At 45.1% G+C, this 21,592-nt stretch overlaps 1 protein-coding gene and 1 long non-coding RNA gene across 4 annotated transcripts; one reads left to right on the forward strand and one right to left on the reverse strand.

Moving 5' to 3' along the window:
• Positions 6,969-12,350, forward strand: LOC8073910 (cytochrome P450 87A3). The gene is made up of 9 exons (XM_002452715.2): positions 6,969-7,297; positions 7,381-7,711; positions 7,823-7,972; positions 8,256-8,513; positions 8,676-8,765; positions 9,188-9,266; positions 9,397-9,503; positions 10,940-11,070; positions 11,160-12,350. The coding sequence occupies exons 1-9, from the start codon at positions 7,086-7,088 to the stop codon at positions 11,248-11,250; spliced, it is 1,449 nt and encodes a 482-aa protein (XP_002452760.1). The 5' UTR covers positions 6,969-7,085; the 3' UTR covers positions 11,251-12,350.
• Positions 12,389-14,361, reverse strand: LOC110434448. Of its 3 annotated transcripts, none has more exons than XR_002451952.1 (4): positions 14,069-14,361; positions 13,772-13,972; positions 13,342-13,408; positions 12,389-12,632 (listed from the first exon to the last, which is right to left on the reverse strand). It is a non-coding gene; the product is annotated as an uncharacterized LOC110434448 (long non-coding RNA). The 3 variants fall into 3 exon arrangements; XR_002451950.1 differs by having other exon boundaries at positions 13,772-13,913; positions 14,069-14,354; XR_002451951.1 differs by having other exon boundaries at positions 13,772-13,894; positions 14,069-14,353.

Raw genomic sequence — 21,592 nt, forward strand, 5'->3', positions numbered from 1 at the left:
GTGATCACCCGGAGACAACAATGCAACCATGAGGGCTATAATGGCTCTGGCTTTAGCTCAGTATGAAGACCTTTTCTAGCTTGTTAGAGGTTACCCGAAAGGGCGCTAGAGGGGCTGAACCGACACAGGTATAGTGCGAGCTCTTGTCCCTATGTGTATAGGCTGCGCGTCATTGTGTCATTCGGAAGGGGGGTATCTATATCTGCTCGCGAAGGAAACCTTACGGCCCTAACATGTTAGACGAACTTTGAAAGGCTTCATAGTGATCCCTGCCGACCTTTCTTGGTAGTGGGTTAAGAGGCTGATCACCTCGGGCGAAAGGGTAAATCATGACTCATGGGTAAAGATGTACAACCTCGGCAGAGTATTAAAACTAGTATACTAGCCGAGCTTACGGTCAGGAGCGGCCTTGGGGACATCTACATTAAGGGTGATGAATCTTGTGTGTTAAATATGCTCATTGTTTATTGTTTAATGCTTTACATTATTTATGACATATTGGTCATGAGATTGTGGGAGCTATACAATCTAGTTGCTATACTTGTGGAGTTCGACATGGACTCACTCTTGCTATTTTTCCCAAACCTCAGGAGAAATTTAGGCTTGTGATCAACCAGTCAGTTGGATCCTGTAGAGTGAAGTTAATATCCGAAGTTTGGAGTTGTCTATCCGCTGTTTGCTATCAAAGGTTATCTCTTTTATATTATGTACGTTACATATTTTATACATTGTCTTTTGATATTACCCCTTACTTGTAGCTATATGTGAGATTTGACTTCTAAAACTTATATATGGTGCATATCTGGTTTTGTCCTTAAAATCGGGTATTACAATAGTGTGCCTTGCAGTGCTTGCCTACGGACACAACAAAACGAAGCCTCACAATGATTCTGAAAGGTGACTACATCACCTCTTTCCCCACTCTCATCGTTTTGTTCAATCCATGCATGGAGCTACCTTATGCTAATTACCCTAGTAACAGTTCATTGGACATACAAAGAAAAGCAGTTAGGAGAAGTTTTCTATCCATAAGCCTAGCATGGGCGTCGTTCTTTTCTTAGCCCTAAGTACCAACAGGGATAGCTCCATGATAAAGATAAACTTGCAGCAATCCAGGATTCGCTGAATTTCTTAGAAAATAATATCATTCTTGCAGTCCAGATACACAAGCTCAACAAAATGATGATGTCCATGAAAAAAGAGGTTGATTGAACTATTTCTTGAAAGCCTCCAAAACTTCGAAGAGCATGAGTAATCAAGTGAACATCAATGTTGGTGAAAACCCAGCAATTCTTTGCAAAAACACAATGCAGAAAGAGGTGCTATAGAGTTTCTTCTGAGCCTTTAGGAAAGAGAACACTATTATAATCATCAAGGTCCATATTTATTTATTTTGAGAATGTTTATGATGCTTAACCTATTTTTCAAGAGTAACCAAAACAATACCTTGTGCTTGTATTAACAGGAGTTCCATAGCCACTTGAAGGCTAGAGCGTAGTACTACAACATGGCCACAGATGTTGATGTAAGACAATGGGCCTAGAAATCAATTTTCATGGGTGGTAGCTTATGTCAATCACCCTAAAAATACCTGTCATGTAAATAAATTCATTTTTTTTTCAAAAATAAAGTCAGATAGAGACAAACTCTATATCAAAATTGTAGGGCTCGATAAGATCTAAAATATTTTAATTGACAACCTTTTCCAGTTCACATAATTTAGGGGCCCAAATATTTGTTATTTGTCACATTTTTAATTTATTTTTTATTTCTCAAACGACCTCAGATGAAGATAAACTCTGTATAAAAGTTGTGGCACTCGATAATATATCTAAAACTTATACTTGAGTTTTTATTTTGAGATTGTTTAGGGCCTGAATATTAAAAAAATATAGAGAGGTTAATAGAAAAGAATATCATATGATATCTAGTCAGAAGTAGTTGTGTGGCGTGATGGTGCAGAGGGTTGAGAACACATGAGGGCGCATGTTTTGCTTGAAAATACTGTGTGTCTTGAGGCTTGCGAAGAGCAACTATTTATTGCCCGCTAGGGTATGACCATATGAGAACAAAATCCTATTTTCGGTGTAGTTTTATATTTTTGTGATTATTGGAATTTTTTTTATCAAGGTGGTTTAAATCAATTTTTAGGGTCTATTTCTTATATCAACTATCTCTAGAAAATTGATTTTCATGGGTGGTTGCAGGCCCGCCCTATAATGCCTTGTTTCTAAAATAAAATAAAATGTTCATTTCCTAGGACTAATGGCCTCATGCTTGATCCCATAACATCCTTACCATTTTAGCTACACAAATAACTTGTGATTGTATAGCCGAAACTACTTTTTTAGGTTCACATTTACATATCTTGTATTGCGTATTTGATACTTCAAGATGATTTCAAGTGAACAAAAAAGTAAACTAAAAAATCATAGATCTCGTCGTATACTGCAATAGTGCAACTTAATTTTTTATTTTCTCTTTCTTCCTAGATTGTTTAAAAGGCTAGATAATTTATATTAAATATTTAAACACCTAAACCATTTTTAATGAAAAAAAATTTAACTACAAAGTTTTAGATCTCGTTGAACTCTCTAGTTATGATATACAATTTGTTTTCATCCGACTTCATACAAAAAAAATTATGAATTGTTTCATACAAGCCATTGTGTGTTTTAATTATTTTCGATTAGTGTTAGCCATATTGTAACTACCGCTGAGATCGTTAGGAAGCTATGTAGATGTAGGCATCATTGTGATTCACCAGTGTGGATGCAATCTAACAGTTGCTAGCCTATCCTGTGGTGACGTTATCTAGCTACTTATCTTCAGTGGCATCGATCGATCGGTTGGGATCTGGTGGCGATCGAAGCTCATCAGCATCAGCTAAAGATCTCGTATTGTAGTAGCTAGCGCGTGAATCCTATATATCTGTCGTCATCTGAAGAGAGAGAGAGTGTGTGTGTGTTTCCTGCGCATTCTGTTAGGATCGGACGGTAGTTGGGGAGCAGACTCTGCCGGGTCTTCCATAGCCATAGGTACATATGCGTATCTTGACGAAATCTACAGCTCGTGGTTTAACCTCCTCGGCCGGCGCTAATAAACTCCCCCACGCGAACAACGATGCGTCTTAACAATAACAAACCGGCCGGAATAATGCTGTCGTCCCTGCAACGTAACGTCACGGGCTGCGTCAGTCGTTTGCATCCTCTGCTGGTGTGAAGGGGCAACGTGTTTTTACTGGCAGCAGCAGCAGCAGCAGCGCCTTTCACTTTCGCAGAGTCGCGGGTGTCGTCGTCGTCGTCTCCAGTATTTGTAGTATATTTGGGTCTAAATTACTCACCGTCGTCGTCCGTCGGCAGAGGAGCTGGCTATAGCATGCACGACCATCCATCACTTTCTTTGAATTGAATCATAGTACTGACGGATAGTTGTACATTAATAATCCTACGAGTGACTTGTCATCAAAAGCTCATGTCATGCTTGCCTTGCCTACGTGGCGGGCGCTCTTTAGTGAAGAAAGCAAGGAGCTCCGCCGGCCGCCGGCCGCGGTTTCATACGTGCAGGTGCAGTCGTAGAGCTAGCCGGTCATCATCGATCGTGCTGGCCGCGGGGCGGTGCGACGCAATCAATTAATGTCGTCCATCATCCAGAGATAGATATATAGATATAACTAATGACGACACGTACGTGCGCGTATGGTTAGTTTGATTGCTTTGCTGGTCTAGGTGCATTGCATGAACAACAACATCCCAAGAACGTACGCACACGACCGCGACCGACAGACATGCATGCGGACAAGATGCATGGCCGGTGGCAGGAGCCGCAGCTTAAGATAGGATACAGGTAGATATGAGCAACGGGCTGGCCCGGCCCGGCCCCGCACGGGCCCGTGCATGGCCCAGGCACGGCCCATGGGCCGATTTTCGGGTCGAGCCGGTCCGAAAAGCACGAGGCCCAATAGTCTTTCGGGTCGGCCCGTGGCCCGCTATATGAAAAATACCAAATTTAATATAGAATTTAACAAAGCATAAGTACATTACATTCAAGTCACAGATATTAATACTTCACAATTCACATAACACAATATACTCTTAAATCATATTTCACTTGCCAAAGTCACAAGTTTCACAAGTCACAGAACCTGATACTTCAAATTTCACAAATTTCCTAATACCGGACCATTACCGTGCCTACTGTTAAAAGCGGGTCGTGCCGTGCCGGCCAGCGGGCCGAGGGGCGGCCCAAGCACGGCCCGCTACGTGCTTCGGGCCGGCCCGGGCCCAGTTAAGATCGGGCCGTGTCGTGCTCGGACTGGGCCAAATCACCGTGCTTTTGGTCCGCGGGCTGCATGCTCAACTTTAGATACAGGTGGCCGGACCTCGACGACGTGCCTATGGAAACACGTATATCTACTGTAGACCTATCCGGTAGTACTCCCTCCGTGCATTAAAAATTGTTACTGTAGGAGCCGGCCGATCAAATTTTATTACGTCTGATAAGATTTATAGAAAAATGCTAGCTAGTAATAGTTGTATCTCTAATGTAAAAAATATATTCATTTTATATAATGATAGTACTAAGGCCAGTCTCAATGCATGTTTCATAAGAGTGTCATGCACATTAAATAGGATGCCACATAAGCAAAATTGCTGACTTGCTGGCAGAGTCATTAAATGAAGGAGTTTCATGAGATGAGAGAGGAGTTTCATCTCCATGAAACTCTTGTGGCTCGGTTACCTAGTTTATAGTCTTGGTAACTGTGTCATGAAACTATGCATTGAGACTGGCCTAAGGGCGTCCGCAATGGTATTCAATTTCTAGCTATTTGATCTCTAGGAAGAATGTTATTGGCTCTCAATGATAATTTGCAAATAGCTAGCTTGGAAAGTCACTAGCTATTAGAAAGTTACTAGCTATTGTGGAGACTATTGTGAGAGAGTTATTTCTAGAAGATCGTGCTAGATTAGCTATTTATGAGTCGCTAGCTATTTGATCTCTCTCCTCGATAGCCAATGAGAGTGCTACTTTTTTATTATTTTTATACATCATCTCGCTAGCTATTTGTAAAGTGCTATTGAGAGTCAATAGAATTCCTTCTAGCTAGCTATTTGATAACCATTGCGGATGACCTAAATAGACAATCTCTGCTTACGTCGTTCGTGGAAGATTCGGCCATCTAATCCGCCTCATCTGTTGCCTCGCGCAGGACGCTAATTAAACACAGCTCACTCGCCGTGCTGTGTGCATGCTGGATTGGAAGCTAGCACGAGCAGATAAATACAGTACGTACAACACATTAAGGGCTGGGATGGGACAGAGAACTACGCGTACTCCCTGACCCTGCTGCTGGCCGGGGTCTACCGCACCTGTGACGGTGACGTCCGTCCTACTCGATCAAAAAGCCACCAAATCAAAAGCGACGTACGTGGCAGAGCACAGCCCAGGATTAAATTACAACGGAAAACTTCAACTCGGCACTACTGCTATATACTTTACAGTTCTACTAGTGTGACGGTGCATATTCAATTCCTTTAATTTCTTGCAAACTTCCCATGTCGTGTCCCAGACTTATGATAACCGTATTCTATCAAAAGCCTAATAAAAACCAATAAAAAAGAAAAGGAATTCTAGTCTTCAAATAAACGATTGCAATTTTCCCATTGTAAACCAAAATTGCAAAGAGACACTAAAATCTTCTCTTCATATTAAAAAACTCGGTCTGCAAGAGTAAGACGCTCCCGAGTATTCCTCTTAAGGTAGAAGACTCTGACGTAGATTGAGAAAATTCTCAAACCTTATATTCCACTCGTACACAATGGCAACGTTGCCTATAAGTGGACGGTCCTTAGAAATGTGCTTTTGAAGTGGGATAGATGAGAGGATTTTTTTTACCTCCGCCCGACAGACATGCCCAGTAGGGCAGTAGGGGATCAAATAACCTAGATCTCTAGGGTACTATTAGAACGCCTTGACCATCCATTCTAAGCATCATTCGTTTCATTTAAATTAAGTATTTATTTATTACTTCCAACCTAAATTATTTAAGCTTGCAACCTCGATATGGCCTTCAACATTTTTAAAATAGGAATAACAACATGTGTTTTATGTTACCACTCTATAATGTTCATTTAAGTATTGATGGTCAAAGCTAAAAAAATAATCAATAATAATATTTTGAAATGGTTCTTTTTTATGCCCATCACTTCATTCAGCAAATTTCGATATTTTTCATTTGTCAAACTAATTGATCAGTGTTTCTGTTTGATTTTTTTTCTTCTTCTATCATCTAATAGAAATAGCAGCAATTTGTTCGCCCCTTTGTTTTAATAAAATTCTAGTAGGGGGAAACCTCTCCTGTTTCATAAAAAAAAATAGAAATAGCAGCAAGAGATTATTTACTGTCCTTTAAAAAAAATCGATCAGGCCTATTGTTTGAACTTATATGTGCAGGTGCAACCAAACAAAAATATGCTCATACATATGAAACTAGCTAGAACGTACAGCCAAAAGTAGGCCCTGTGTTTCTGCTAATGGCATAATCTAACTGGGAGAATGGAACAATCCCTGGTCCGGAGAACAGCCGGCAGCCCATCGCTGTACATGTCGTCTACTATTGCTAAACCACACAGAGCCAGGCCAGCCAACCTTAAACAGGCAACCACGCCAAGAAAAGCTCACAGCAGAACAGCCTATTTCCTGTGGCATGTACCACATTCTTCAGAACAGAACAACCCAAGATAAGCTCCTGGTGGATTCTTTCAGCCAAAAAGATAAACAGTGGCAGCGATTCTGTGGCAACAATTCCTCCTCCAATTACTTTTTTTGTTTTTTTTAAAAAAATATCTTTCTGCCTATCTAAAGCATATATGCTGCAAGCCTGAAACCTTTAGCGAACGAAGCAACCTCGCCTGCTATATATAACAAGCACGCGGCTCTCGGTTGTGCAACCATATCTTGCACTAGCTTCTCCTGCATCTCTGCACTCTGCAGTCTGCGTTCTATCGATCGACAGACTGCAACGCGCGAACACCAGGCCGTAGCTTTCTCTTTCTTTCTAGCTAGCTACCTTTGACGGCGCGGCCATGGAATCACTGGTCTGCGTAGCAGTGTGGGCTGTGACCTTGGCCATGGCCATGGCTTCCATCCTGTGGACATACAGGTGGAACCACCCGAAAGCTAACGGACAGCTGCCTCCGGGCTCCCTCGGCTTCCCTCTCCTCGGCGAGACCTTGCAGTTCTTCGCGCCCAATCCTACCTCTGACGTCTCCCCGTTCGTCAAGAAGAGACTGGACAGGTTGCTAGCTAACGATTACTCTCTGCTGCATCGCATTGGATTGCATTAGTGATGGAACAAATTGGATGGATGTGTGTGTATAGGTATGGCAACATCTTCAAGACGAGCATCGTGGGTCGGTCGGTGGTGGTGTCGGCGGACCCAGAGCTCAACTACTACGTGTTCCAGCAGGAAGGGAAGCTGTTCGAGAGCTGGTACCCGGACACCTTCACCGAGATCTTCGGCCGCGACAACGTCGGCTCCCTCCACGGCTTCATGTACAAGTACCTCAAGACGCTCGTGCTCCGCCTCTACGGCCAGGAGAACCTCAGGGCCGTGCTCCTCGCCGACGCCCACCGCGCCTGCCGCGCCAGCCTCGCCGCGTGGGCGAGCCGGCCCAGCAGCGTCGTCGAGCTCAAGGACGCCATCTCCACCGTAAGAACTTGCTTCAGATCGATGATCAGCAGTTTTTGCTATGTCTGATGATCGTCTTTCGCACGACGACGAAATGAAATCAATCTAGCTAATTTTCCTGCGTGCGTGCAGATGATATTCGATCTTACCGCGAAGAAGCTGATCAGCTACGAGGCGTCCAAGTCGTCGGAGGATCTGAGGAAGAACTTCGTGGCCTTCATTCGCGGCCTCATATCGTTCCCGGTGGACATTCCCGGCACAGCCTACCATGAGTGCATGCAGGTAAATACTAGCTGCACAATCGCACTGCACATGCATGCGAGGAACGCGATGCAACGTAGCGAGCAAGACAGCACATGCATCCAGTCAAACATACGACCATTCACTCGATCGATCACCCACATGCAAGCTACCTAGCGCTAGCTCATCACGGTCAATGGTTCTAGACGAATCCCTTTCGCTAATAAGCCTTTCTAGCTTCTTCTTCTTACTAGTAACCGATCGAGAGAGCTAGGAGTATAGCTATACTAATAAAATCTGCTTGTGCTACACTACATGTGTGCAGGGGAGGAAGAAGGCGATGAAGGTGCTGAGGACGATGATGCGGGAGCGGATGGCGGATCGTCCGGGGAGGCAGCAGAGCGAGGACTTCTTCGACGTGCTGATCGAGGAGCTGAGGAGGGAGAAGCCCGTCATGACGGAGGCGATCGCGCTGGACCTCATGTTCGTGCTCCTCTTCGCCAGCTTCGAGACGACGGCGCTGGCGCTCACGCTGGGCGTCAAGCTACTGGCCGAGAACCCCAGGGTGCTCCGGGCGCTAACGGTTAGTGTGCAGTGCGTGCGTGCGTGCTGCCGCAGCAGCAGCAGGAGTTGAACGCGATTGTTTACTTCCATCGACGTACGCGCGCGCAGGCAGCAGGCAACAAGGCCTGTGGCTTGTGCCGGAAACAATTATATTGACCAGCTGAGATGATTGTGTGGCCAGGAGGAGCATGAGGCGATTGTCAGCAACAGGAAGGACAGGGATGCCGGGCTCACGTGGGCCGAGTACAAGTCCATGACCTTCACATCTCAGGTGAGCCTAACCGGGTCTAGCTATACCTAGATACGCCACGGATTGCTGACTGCAACTTGCACCGTTAAACAAGGCTAGCTCGACGACATATAGACTTACAGTATCTTACAGTCACAGTAACAAAATAACAAATGGTGTTATATATATATAGAAAAATGACTTTTGCGCAAGTGCATGGTCAGTGTTTCTTGCATGTGAAACCAAAGCAGAAGCACACGGTCTACGAGAGGAAGAAGATATTATTCTACTTACTAGCTTAATTAATACTAAATGTATGTAACTTAATCTAGGACGACAAGCATGCATGTGTACGTGCATGTGGATAACTATAGAAAGAAGAAATTCAAGGCAAAAACGGATTTGAGAGAAACAGAAATGCAATTTTGGTAAATGACGGTGTTCTTTCGGTGTTGATGAAGCAGGTTACACTCGAGATTGTCCGACTGGCAAACATCGTGCCGGGTATTTTTCGGAAGGCCTTGCAAGACATTGAGTTCAAAGGTACAATAATACATACAACCTACACCATGATCTATGATCTATCTGAACAGAGAATATATACTTCCTATTTTCGGTAAGACTTTAAAAAATATATACTTAGATATTCGTATGTCCGGACCTTTGGATGCAGGCTACACCATTCCGGCAGGCTGGGGAGTGATGGTGTGTCCTCCAGCAGTGCACTTAAACCCCGAAATATATGAAGATCCATTAGCGTTTAATCCGTGGAGATGGCAGGTCTGTGCCCTTTTCTATTTGTGCAAGACAGAAATAAACTCTATCCATATATATTCATAAATGCTACTGAAGTTATTATATATTAGGGTTCTGGAAGAGTTGAAAGTTGAATCAAAAACTCTGTTTGCTTCCTGTATTCTTATTGTTAAGATTAATATATTTGCCAGTAGGGATCAGCCTCTAATATATCCCTTTGATCCTGTTTCCTCAACAAAAAAAAACCCTATAGTAACAGTTTTAGTTTTTTCAGCCTTTCCGGATTTTGTTTGACTGTACATATGCCTTTCCAGTTTTAGTTTCAGCCTTTCCGCATATGCCCATCGGACCATGCACAAATCCTGCTACCTGAAGTTAGAAAGCAGTCCGCATCTTTTTTTACAATTACACTGTAGAATGCAAATGCTCACAACCACGCACACTCACTCATATAAAATGCATGCACGTAAACCCTACTCCTATAAATATCTTTAAAGATTGGACCGATAAATCCTCGAGATTCATGAAGTCATCACAGATATCTGGTTGTTTCAGTTATGTAATATCAAATCTTAAAACAGTCTGCTAGGTTGGTCCAGATGTTAGACCACCTAGCGCGCTTGATGCGCGTCGTTTGTATGACAAATATTTTTCCTTCTTAAATGCAATGATACGCAAATCTTTTGCATATTCGAGAAAAAAAAAAGATATCTCGCTGTCTATACGACAACTCCACACAATGCAGTTAAATCCTGCACTAAGTATACACACAAGACACATGCATGGTGCGTACCAAGTCCTAAACAGAAGAGCATGCACATATATATTGGCAGATTTTTGCAACAAATTGCATGGGATTCTGACCACTTGCTGTAGCATGTCTCCGTTTTAGGGTTCTAGCCTGACATTTTCTCAATGGGGCGCAGGTGAACCATGTGCTACATATATATATCACATAGTCCCAGTGAAAAGTGGAAAAAGAAATATATCAAGGAGACGTACATATGACACAGGAGTAAATAATTCTATATTGCCCCTATTCTAAGGGGATATGAACCTGGATTTGCAGTAGTAATTAAGCTCAGTTGTTTGTTTGTTGATTGCTATGTGATATGTCTACATGAGAATGGTCAAGTCAGCTTACGGAACAGCATATAGTCAAATAAGAGCTACTTAATTAATATGCGTTGTTCCACTTAAAAGAGACACGTACGTATAAAAGAAATGAAGCAATCTTAAAGCCATAACAACTGAGACAGTACATCGCATCAAGCAAAAAATGTGCAGCAACTTGTAATAAGATATGCCCATCATAGCTAGAAGCCTCCCTGCATGCATGGATTCATATATAACTCGGAAGACAAAAGCAAATGGACATGGAAAACTATATATATTCAGTTCTTGACTGACCAAGTTTCTCTGGATTCTAAGCTATTCTTGTGGGTATTACACTTGTGCAGGACAAGGTGGAAATCACCGGTGGGACGAAGCATTTCATGGCCTTCGGTGGGGGGCTCCGGTTCTGTGTTGGCACAGATCTCAGCAAGGTCTTGATGGCAACCTTCATCCATTGCCTGGTTACAAAATACAGGTGCCAGTTCTTACTTGCAGATGCATAACTATTTAGATTCTTCTGGAATCTTTAAATCTATATTCTAAGATAAAATTGGCGATTTGCAGTTGGAGGACAATCAAAGGAGGTAACATAGTGCGTACCCCTGGGCTTAGCTTTCCCGATGGCTATCATGTTCAGCTCTTACCTAAGAACTGACACCTTCTTCTCTCCTGATTCCTGAATACAGTGTGTTCTCTGTCAGGTCAATGTGGTTGTTTGCAGGCAAACATATACAGGAAATAAGTAGAAAAATATAGCATATATATCTAGGTGCTGAAGCAGTCTTATACATACTTGGGGTCATTGTAGGGCACCTCTTTGTTAGTGTAGTATACATACTCTTGTGACCAAATTAAGTATATATTTAGGTCCCTGATCCAAACATATATAGGGTGTTTGTACTTTGTGATCTCCTTTTGTTTCCCGTGTGGTTAGTGGTCTCTATACGCTATACCCATATGGTGTGTATTGTACTTTAAATCTGCCATATGTACACAAGTGCTTAGCGCTTGCGCCTATATGTAGTGGCCACGATGTTTTGGCCTGCATGCATGCATGCATTGTTTCAGGAGTTCTCTGGTATATACAAAAGTTGCTTGGTTTGGTCTCGAGTTTGAGTGTCCACATGTACTAATCCAATGAGTACATCACAAATGGAAGTAAAACTATGCTTCAGAAAAAAATGGATCACTTTACAAATACGCAAGTCATTGGTTCGAAGAGTCTACACTACTCCATCCGTCATAAAATATAGAGTATTGTGACTTCTAAAATTTGTGATAACCAAGGAGTGCATATGAGGAGTGATAGCCAATAGCCAAGGAGCAGAATAAAAGCACTCACTCTGCATTTAATCATCTCGAGCTGAGTGCACATGAGGAGTGATAGCCAAGGAACAACCAATGAGCAACAAAAAGACAATAAATGCAGGCAAATGGTAGCCAATAAGCAACAAAGGGGCAATGAATGTAAGCAAGTCCCAAACTAATATGAAGGATATTTTTGAATAAATTTTTTTCTTAGATGCACTACAAGAAATTCCCTTATACGTGACGGTTTGATTCTGTCATGGACAAGTGAAAATCCGTCACAGTTAACTATCTGTGACGGTCCATAGGAACGTCATCTATTCCTCGTCATACATTTTTTAAACCAAAATAGAACGTCACGGGTTGTTTTTTGGATCGTCATGGACGAACCAGAGGGCAACTATAGGAAGCGACTATGATGATGAACTGAACCTTCATGGTTTTGCTGCCATGTCAACACACATAAACTAAAACAAAGCTCACAATTGACAAATATTGCTCATCATTTTCATTAAAACTATCAACATTTATACTTGTACAATATTTCACACGAAATACTAAGACAATAACCATGCTACACTCAAGTACCTACAAAACTAGACATTGGCTTGTACAACATATAACTCGTATGATTTGCTCGAACAACTAAATCTTTTATCACTAACGAAAATAGCCACCATGAGCACCTTGGTCATATTGCCGCAATTAAGAGATAGCCTCACCAAACGCCTGCAAAAAGAAGAGCAATACCATAATGTATGAGATTGCAACTTTGTTTAAATTAACAGATAAAATACATAATTACATATCATCACATTTCAGTTAAGTTTATGAATTTTTTAGGTACAAATCCATCCAAATTCACATTTTTATGAAGAAGACAGGAGCATATTGAGAGCCAAAGCTGGAAACATAACAAAAAAGGTTGAAATACAAGGATTTGGTTCCAACATTTCCTATCCTTAGTAATGGAAGATCAAACCATACTCAAGCATTTGGTGCTTCCTCAAAGGTATCCGCAAAGTATATCTTGGGCTAAAGTAACAGCACTAAAATTAAAATTACAGCTATCTGACAATTACTTTGGAGCTGTTTAACATATGGAGCAGCATCCTTATGCCCTATTCAATTGTTTTCAAATATAGAGACTTACAGGCATGGGAAAACACCACAAACACCCACCAAGCACATGTGGTGGTTCCTCAAAGGTATCTGCAAAATATACCTTGTGCCAAAATTAAAATTACAGCTATCTGAGAATTAATTTGGAGCTGTTTAACATATGCAGCAGCATCCTTATGCCCTATTCAATTGTTTTCACACACACAATTACACGTAATAAAGCTGAAACAGTGAATAAAGAATAATATTTTTTCGAAGACATTAATACCCAAACGGTGAACTAGGAGTGAAATAGGAGTATGTATTAGAATCTCACCTCAGATTTTTGCTGCCTTTAGTAACCTTCTCATGAGACAATATGGAGTCTTCAATGTCCAGATAAACTGTGCAATATAAATAATATGAGAACATTGTCATCCAAGAGTCCTATATATACTATGTCATACAGAACATATATAAGTTTCCAAAAGTCATCACACTGTAGACTAAACTTCAGCATCATCTTTCTTCAAACAATGGTGTGCAGGCTCCTATCTCATAATCCACATATACCAGATAACAATGACTAAAAATAATGTTAAACTGAGACAAAAAATTCAAGAATTGACTTTAGAAATACATCACTGTTTTTCTGTCAACCTAAGCAACAAATCCAGATGAGTATCTGAAAAATAATGTTGGCATGTTACTGAATCATGATTATGAAAACTAAAGAAGGATGAAATAATGTCCCTTCAGTTAATTACCTTGTGGAGATTATACAAGCATTTGTTCAACGGGATCTAAAAATCCATGCTGTCCTGCTTCTCCTAGTCACACGTTCTAGCACTTCTCTCAAGTCCAGCCACAAGGTACCACCAGATCTGTGCCTATGAAAAATCCAAGCAACTATGCTCCCAATCATCAGCTAGCACTAGATCAGAGAAGGTATTGAGAATAAGCTAGCACTAGAACAGAGAAGGTATTCAGATCGAGATAGTAGATCCAGTCTAGTCCCTATAAATAATCCTCGTGCATGAGATGGGAGAGGCAGCACCACACACCTTTTGCTTGTGCTTCTTGCGGTCGACGCTAGAGGGTGCTGCCGGCGGCTCCTGCTTGCGGCCGATGCGGGAGGGGTGTTGGGGTCGATGTAGGATTCACCGGCTCCAGATATCCTCAGGGGAGGCGGCCAGGTTCCTGTGGAGGGCATCGGTGGCTGCGGCAAAGGGCGGGAGTCGCCATGCGATGGACGTCGATGGCTGGGATGGAGACCGGGGTCCCGATGCGGATGACAGTAGTGGTGGCGGCGGCGGCTTCGAGTGGTGACTGGTGAGATGCCGCTATGTGCTTAGAGGAGCCGAGGATAAGGTCTCAGGGGGCGACGCCGCACAGTTCAAAAGAAGAGATAAGTTAGGACTATGCACAATACGACTGATGACCAACTGGTTAGCTCCTTGTGGTTGGGACCATTGTGGCCAGCCACGGTTCAAATCCCACCTATGGCATCTTTTTTTGCTTTTACCTTCCCTATTTAAATCCATTTTTTTTGCATTTACCTTCCCTAATTTAATCATTAATCCGTAAAATGATTTTGCATGATTCGTGACATTCCACTTATGACGGTAATTCAACCAATCGTCATGCATCATTACCTGGGATTTGGACCGTCATGGATGATTACATTCTGTGATGATTTGTTAGAAGGTCACAATCAAACCGTCACGTATAAGGGAATTTCTTGTAGTGATGAAGGAGATAAATGAATGGAGGGAGTAGACTAAAATGCATGGAATTGATTGTCCTGATAAAACTAAGACAATGTTTGGTTCATCAAAGTGTAATTAATAATATCTTAGTACAGAAGTGAACGGGTACTATATCAAGGTTTGGTTTACCAATCATACATGGTGACATGTAATTAGATATGAGTCGTTCACACATAATCCCCTCATCTTGGAGTGTTGTCATGTTACCACTGCCATCGCTGCAACACTCGATTGCTCCTTATTTACTCGCTTGCGACTCTCCTTGTGTCTTTGCAAGCATTTTTTTTTGCTGACAACCACGTTGCCTCATTATTGATGAGTCCTCTACTCTCACATCTAAGTGAAGAATCAAATATAAGATTGGAGGAGGGGAAAGGTAGATAGAGAGAGAGAGCCATTATATACCGTTCAATGTAATAAAATAGTTATTGCAAGACCTTTTTGTTGGTGTTTTAGTGTTTAGACCTGGATTTGGACACTGCTAAGCAAGGGAATTGTAGCCTTGATGGTGGGGACATAGAGGCGCTTGACCCCCAGTTCAACGGCTAGTCGTATGCCGTGTAAGCATGCTTCGTATTCGGCGACGTTGTTTGACGCCGGGAAACGGATCCTAAGGACGTAGCGGAGTTTGTCCTTGTTGGGTGATACGAACAATATCCCAGCGCCTGCACCGTTGATGTTCAAGGACCCATCAAAGAACATTGACCAGTGGTCTGAGACATCGGGAACGGAAGGCTCGTTGAGATCCGTCCATTCGGCAATGAAATCGACCAGGGCTTGGGACTTGACAGTGGTGCGACTCTGGAACTCCAGGGAAAATGGACATAATTCCATTGCCCATTTCACGATTCTACCAGTAGCGTCTTTATTGCGCAGGATGTCACCGAGAGGAAAGCTGGTTGTCACCAGGACTCGATGGCCGTCGAAGTAGTGCTTCAGTTTTCTTGACGTTATCAGGATGGCGTATATAAGCTTCTGTATTTGTGGGTACCTGGCCTTGGATTCGTTTAAAACTTCGCTTATGAAGTAAACGGGTCTCTGGACCTTGAAGACGTGACCTGGTTCATCTCGCTCGACCACTATTGCCGTGGAAACAACCCTGTCGGTTGCAGCAATGTAAAGGAGCAGGTCTTCATTGGGCTGAGGCGCTGTGAGGACAGGCGGTGAAGTGAGGAAGGTCTTAAGCTGAGTGAACGCAGCGTCGGCTTCTTCGGTCCAGGAGAATTTTTCTGACGCTTTCAATAGTTTGAAGAAAGGGAGGCCTTTTTCTCCCAGCCTTGAGATGAAACGACTGAGGGCGGCCATGCATCCGGTTAGCTTCTGAATATCCTTGACGTTCTTCGGTGGTCGCATGTCGAGTACGGCTTTGACTTTTGAAGGGTTTGGTCGTATGCCGTCGTAACTGACGACGTTGCCGAGCAGTAGACCGGAAGGAACGCCGAAAATGCATTTCTTGGGGTTGAGCTTCCACTTGTACCTATTGAGTGCCTTGAAGGTTCGGTCTAAGTTGTCGATTAGGGTGCTCGCGTCCCTTGTTTTTACGACCACGTCGTCCACATAGGCCTCGACGAGGTCATCGCGAATCTCGTCGTGGAGGCATTGCTGGATGGCCCTTTGATAAGTGGCCCCGGCGTTTTTAAGTCCGAAAGACATGGTAGTGTAACAGTATGCGCCGAAGGGTGTGATGAAGGATGTTTTGATCTGATCTTCTTCCTTTAACGAGATCTGGTGATAACCAGAGTAGCAATCTAGAAAGGAGAGGAGTTCGCATCCGGCCGTTGAGTCGACCACCTCGTCGATGCGAGGAAGACCAAAAGGATCTTTAGGACAGTGTTTGTTGAGATCGGTGTAATCAACGCACATTCTCCATTCATTATTCTTTTTGCGTACAAGAACCGGATTGGCGAGCCAATCGGGATGATACACCTCTTTTATGAATCCGGCTGCTAGAAGCCGTGTTATTTCTGTCCTAATAGCCTCCTTTTTGTCACGAGCGAACCGTCGCAGTTTTTGCTTGATTGGTCTTGCGGTCTTCGAGACGTTTAAGGAGTGCTCGATCAGGTTTCGTGGGACACCGGGCATGTCTGCGGGTTTCCATGCGAAAACGCTCACGTTGTCCCTTAGAAACCTGACGAGCGCGTCTTCCTATTTTGGATCCAGGTTAGCCCCGATGAGGGCTGTCTTCTCGGGGTTGCCTTCAACCAGCTGCACTTCTTTGTACTCCTTGGATTTCGAATTCTTTCTGGCTGTCTCCTGCTCGGGTAATCGGAGCTGGTCGGGGGGCAGCTGTGCGGCTTGGTTTGCTGTTTCCGCCATGCGGATTGAGAGGTCAATTGCCTCGGTGATCTTGAAACTTTCTTCTTCGCAGGTGTACGCAGTGTAGACGTTGCCTCTGACGGTCAGGACACCCTTCTCCGTGGGCATCTTAAGCACCAGGTATGAGTAGTGCGGGACTGCCATGAACTTTGTCAGCGATGGACGGCCCAGTATGGCGTGGTAGGTCCCGTCGAAGTCCGCGACTACGAAGTTGATGAACTCCGTCCGGAAGTGATCGGGTGTGCCGAATTGGACAGGCAATGTTATCTGTCCGAGGGGCACCGAACTTTGACCTGGCAAAACCCCCCAGAATTGGGCGTCGTAAGGTTTTAGTTGCGCCGGTGATATCTTGAGGGCGGGCAGGCTGTTGCGGAAGAGGATGTCGATGGAGCTTCCCCCGTCCACGAGCACGCGCTCGAATCTGATGCTATTGATGCAGGGATCAAGAATCAGTGGGAAACGACCCGGCTCTGGGATAGCGGCCCACTGGTCCTTCCTGCTGAACGCGATCTCCCTGTGGGACCAGGCGGGAAATTTCGGATCTGCGATCAGCCCGTCCGTGCTGTCTATGTTGAGGCAGGCTCTCTTTAACAGCTTTCTTTCTCGCTTGGACTCAGTGGAGACCTTACCCCCGAAAATGGAGTGAACCACGTCGGTGGGGCTGCCGTATTGGTGTCGGGGGTCCCTGTCTTGGTCCTCATCCTCATCTTCGTGGTCGTGCCCGTCGCGTTTGCTACTTTTCTTGGCGGTGTCTTCTTGGGCGGCCCGCCGTGTATAGATACTTTTGAGGACGCGGCACTCTTCCATGGTATGGTTAGACTTTGGGTGTAGCTGGCACGGTCCCTTCAACGTTTTGTTGTAGTCGTCTTGGTAGTCCCGTGGTCCATTGGGACGTTTGACCGTGTTTACTTCGTGGTCGTACTCGCGAGGGCGCTTTCCTCTGAAGTCGTCGCGGCTGTCGCGCCGCCGATCCCAACCCTCTCGGTGATCGCGGTTGTCGGAGCGGCGATGATTTCTGTTGTCGTAGCGACCACGACCGTCATCTCGCCGGGAGGGCTGGTCGGGGCCTCTCGCATCGTCTCGGATTAGTTTTTCTGCGTCATCAGCATCGGCGTAATTTTTAGCCGTGGCGAGGAGCTCTGCTACCGTTGATGGGCGCTTACGCAACAGCTTGTTCCTCAGCGCTTCATGGAAACGCAAACCCTTGATAAAGGCTGATATGGCCTCGTCATGAGAAATCTTCGGGATTTTGAGGCGCATATCCGAGAATCGTCGGATGTAATCGCGCAGAGGTTCATTCTTCCTGTCTCTTATCCTTTCAAGGTCATACTTGTTTCCGGGCTGCTCGCATGTGGCGATGAAGTTGTCGATGAAAGCCTGTCGTAGCTCTTCCCAAGAGTCGAAGGAGTCCTCGGGCAAGCCGAGAAGCCACTGATGACCAGCCTGGTCGAGGACTACGGGGAAGTAATTAGCCATGACGTGCTCATCTCCTGCCGCTGATCGGACGGCGATTTCATAGAGAGTGATCCAGTTCTCTGGATTTTCCTTGCCGTCGTATTTTTTAAGTTTTTCGAGCTTGAAATTGCGGGGCCACACGACCTGGCGGAGGTGTGAGGAGAACTGCCTTAGGCCCGGAGGACCGTGGGTCGCGTCGTACTCAATGCGGCGCAGGTTTTCGTGGACTGCTCTCTCTGCGGCGCGCCTGTTGATGCGGTCCCGGGCATCTTTGGGAGGGATGTTGTGGCGGAGATCCCTGTGTTGATCTTCTTCTTCTTGGCCGCGTACGCGGTCCTGCTGGCGGCGGCCATCGGCGTCCCGACCACCATCATCGCGCCGTGAGTCCCCTCGACGGTTGTCGGGGGAGCGGCTGCGGCGACGCCTGCTGGGTGAGGCCCGGCTACGATGAGTCTGGTCGGAGGCGGCTTCCGTATAAGAGACGTCCTGGACTCTCTTGAGCAGGGTGGCTGTCTGTCCCATTGCGGCGATCAGGTGTGCTCGGATACTGGTCCGGACTCCCTGGCATTCGGGGGTGTCAGGAAGCCGATCCAGGTTGGCCATGGCGACGGCCACGTTGGCGCTTGGCGTTTTGTAGACTGGCTGGTCCCCGACCATGTCAAAGGCATCGTTGAGGTTACCAGGTGGCGTCTGTTGTTGCTCGTCCGCACGCCGTCGGGCGCGCTCGGCGTTACGCTGTTCGCGGAGTTGCCTCTGGTCGTCTGTTTCTCCGTCAACAGCCGGTTCGTCGGCGCTGACATTGAATACAATATCCCCTCGCCGGGGGGGGGGAATATCGGGAATCGGTCGAAACCCGGAGGGTGTGAAGGAAAATCCAGGTCGTAGTCCTCGTCTTCGGTGTTCACAACCTCGGTGGGGACGGAGCCGGTGCTTGAGTTGGTGCTGGAAACCTGGCCGTCCCGTAGCTCTCGGATGGTCACCATGTTGACATGGTGACGATTGTTCCTTGTCGGCGACCAGCCCGCTTTGCTGAAAACGGATTGGACATGCTGTGAGTAAACAGAGGCCGAGTTGTTCAGGCCGCGGGGATAGTCTTCCTTTTTGAGCTCGACGGATCGTCCTGAGGGGGTTGAGGTTATCGTCAGGGACGTTCCCAGCCGTTCGTGTGTGGCGACACGAGTTGGCCGGCGGAACTTCGAAAAATCCGCTCGAGCAGCTTGGTCGGGCCGGCGCAGAACTCCATCTATAAGTTGGGAGACTTCGAATAGCTTGGAGTCAGCGCGGTCGAGCGCTTGGAGGAGGTCCGAGCAGTCGATCTCCTTTCCCTTGTAGAGCGGGAACGGTGGTCGGGAGCTTGGTGCCGTCATGCGTGTGGTCGGAGACGGCGTGATCTCAGATTGGATCTGGATCTCTTTCGGAACCGTGGTCGCGAAACCGCCGCTGCGCGTCGTCCACGTGATCTGGCCGACGGTGAACGTGAGGCCTTCGGGCACGGTCGCGGAAGCTGGGATCGTGACCATCTTGTTCGCCGGAAAAGTTGCACGCACACCCCCTACCTGGCGCGCCACTGTCGACGAAAGCTGGTCGGCAGTCTACCTTGGGGTATACCCACGGTAGTAGTTTATCGGTAGACGGTGCGCAAACTACGAACTCGATGGTGACGCAAGACACGGACAAGCTTTTTATCCAGGTTCGGCCGCCGAGTTGGCGTAATACCTACGTCCTGCGTCTGGTTGTATTGGATTGTGTTGAGAGATAATCTGTCCTAGGGGGGTCCCTTGCCCCTCCTTATATAGTCTGGAGGGCAGGGTTACAGATCTAGAAACTAATCCTAGTCGGTTACAATTGCCATGGATAATTCGATATCAATTCCTATTCTAATCGACTAGAATCCTGCTTGATCTCCACGTCTTGTTTCCTTGCACGAAACTCGGGCTGTCGGATCAAGCCTTGAACTCGTCTCGTAGTGGGCCAAGCTTCCTGGCTGAAGTCTAGCCGTAAGGGTATAGGGGTTTATACCCCCACACTGGCATATAACGGTGGCCATGGATTCTATTGCTAGTGAGTAAGCAGACCAACTATGGAGAAAGGGTTTAGACGGCTATTGAGAGTGGGATGGATGGAATTGTGATCTAATTGTGCAAGGGCAGGAACAAGCTGAGTGTGGAAGGCAATGCTAGTTTTGCAGTCCAGAGAAAAAATGGTGACACAGGAGCAAAACCCTTTGGTGAGAGTGTTGTGTGAGTAGTTTTCCTTATTATGCATTGAAAAGCTAAGATCATATGGATAGCGGTCTGTGGGGTAAGTGGTACCAAAAGCCGAGTGGAACTTAAGATGTTGAGGCGCAATTAGTTCCAGATTGAGTGGAGAGCAGCAACTTTTCAACAAGTACCACATAGCACGTCTGTGAAGCCTAGGTGATGAGATTACTACAATTATTTCTTGCACTGCCCACTCTAGTTATTTTTTTGTTTCTGGGATCTCCATCCACTTGATCCAACGGTAGTACAAGTTTACTTAGCTATACTAGTGCATTGAACCATGATGACGTCCAAAATTCAAACTTGTTGGACTAATGAATGACACTGTTCACTTAATTTTGCCATATAACTTGAACCTTTAAATAAGATGTTTGATAGATATATGGTTTGATAGACTCAGTAAGATAGACACCTACAGTGAGTATGCCTTTGTAGGTAAACACCTAGGGAGGCTAACTGTTTCTTTTGGTATATTCTGCATATTTGCTTATATGTGGACTAACATAGTGGTTAGTATTTTATATTTTATTATGCAATTGCTCAAACTGCATTGTTCTGCTTCATATGTCGGTATCCACATTTAATTTTTTGATGATTCTAGAAAAGAAATAAATCCTATCTATAAGCTCCATACTTCATCACCTTGAATTCTCTATTGTGTGCTCAACTCGTCCCATATATTGTTTTCTATTTCCTAGTCCCATTTAATGGCTAATTGTGTTTTGTTAATATTTCTATAACATGTAAACTGTCAACTATGTCCTCTTTGTTGTCTTGTAGTATAGCT

The sequence above is a fragment of the Sorghum bicolor genome, chromosome 4, assembly GCF_000003195.3.
Source record: "Sorghum bicolor cultivar BTx623 chromosome 4, Sorghum_bicolor_NCBIv3, whole genome shotgun sequence".
NCBI classification, from domain to species: Eukaryota; Viridiplantae; Streptophyta; class Magnoliopsida; order Poales; family Poaceae; genus Sorghum; species Sorghum bicolor.

What these genes read in the sequence shown, in the direction of transcription:
- LOC8073910 (XM_002452715.2), top strand. Translation starts at nt 7,086, where the DNA reads ATGGAATCACTGGTCTGCGTAGCAGTGTGGGCTGTGACCTTGGCCATG. An exon ending in GTCAAGAAGAGACTGGACAG is followed by an intron (nt 7,298 to 7,380) that starts GTTGCTAGCTAA and finishes GTGTGTGTATAG; the next exon opens with GTATGGCAACATCTTCAAGA. An exon ending in TTAATCCGTGGAGATGGCAG is followed by an intron (nt 9,504 to 10,939) that starts GTCTGTGCCCTT and finishes ACACTTGTGCAG; the next exon opens with GACAAGGTGGAAATCACCGG.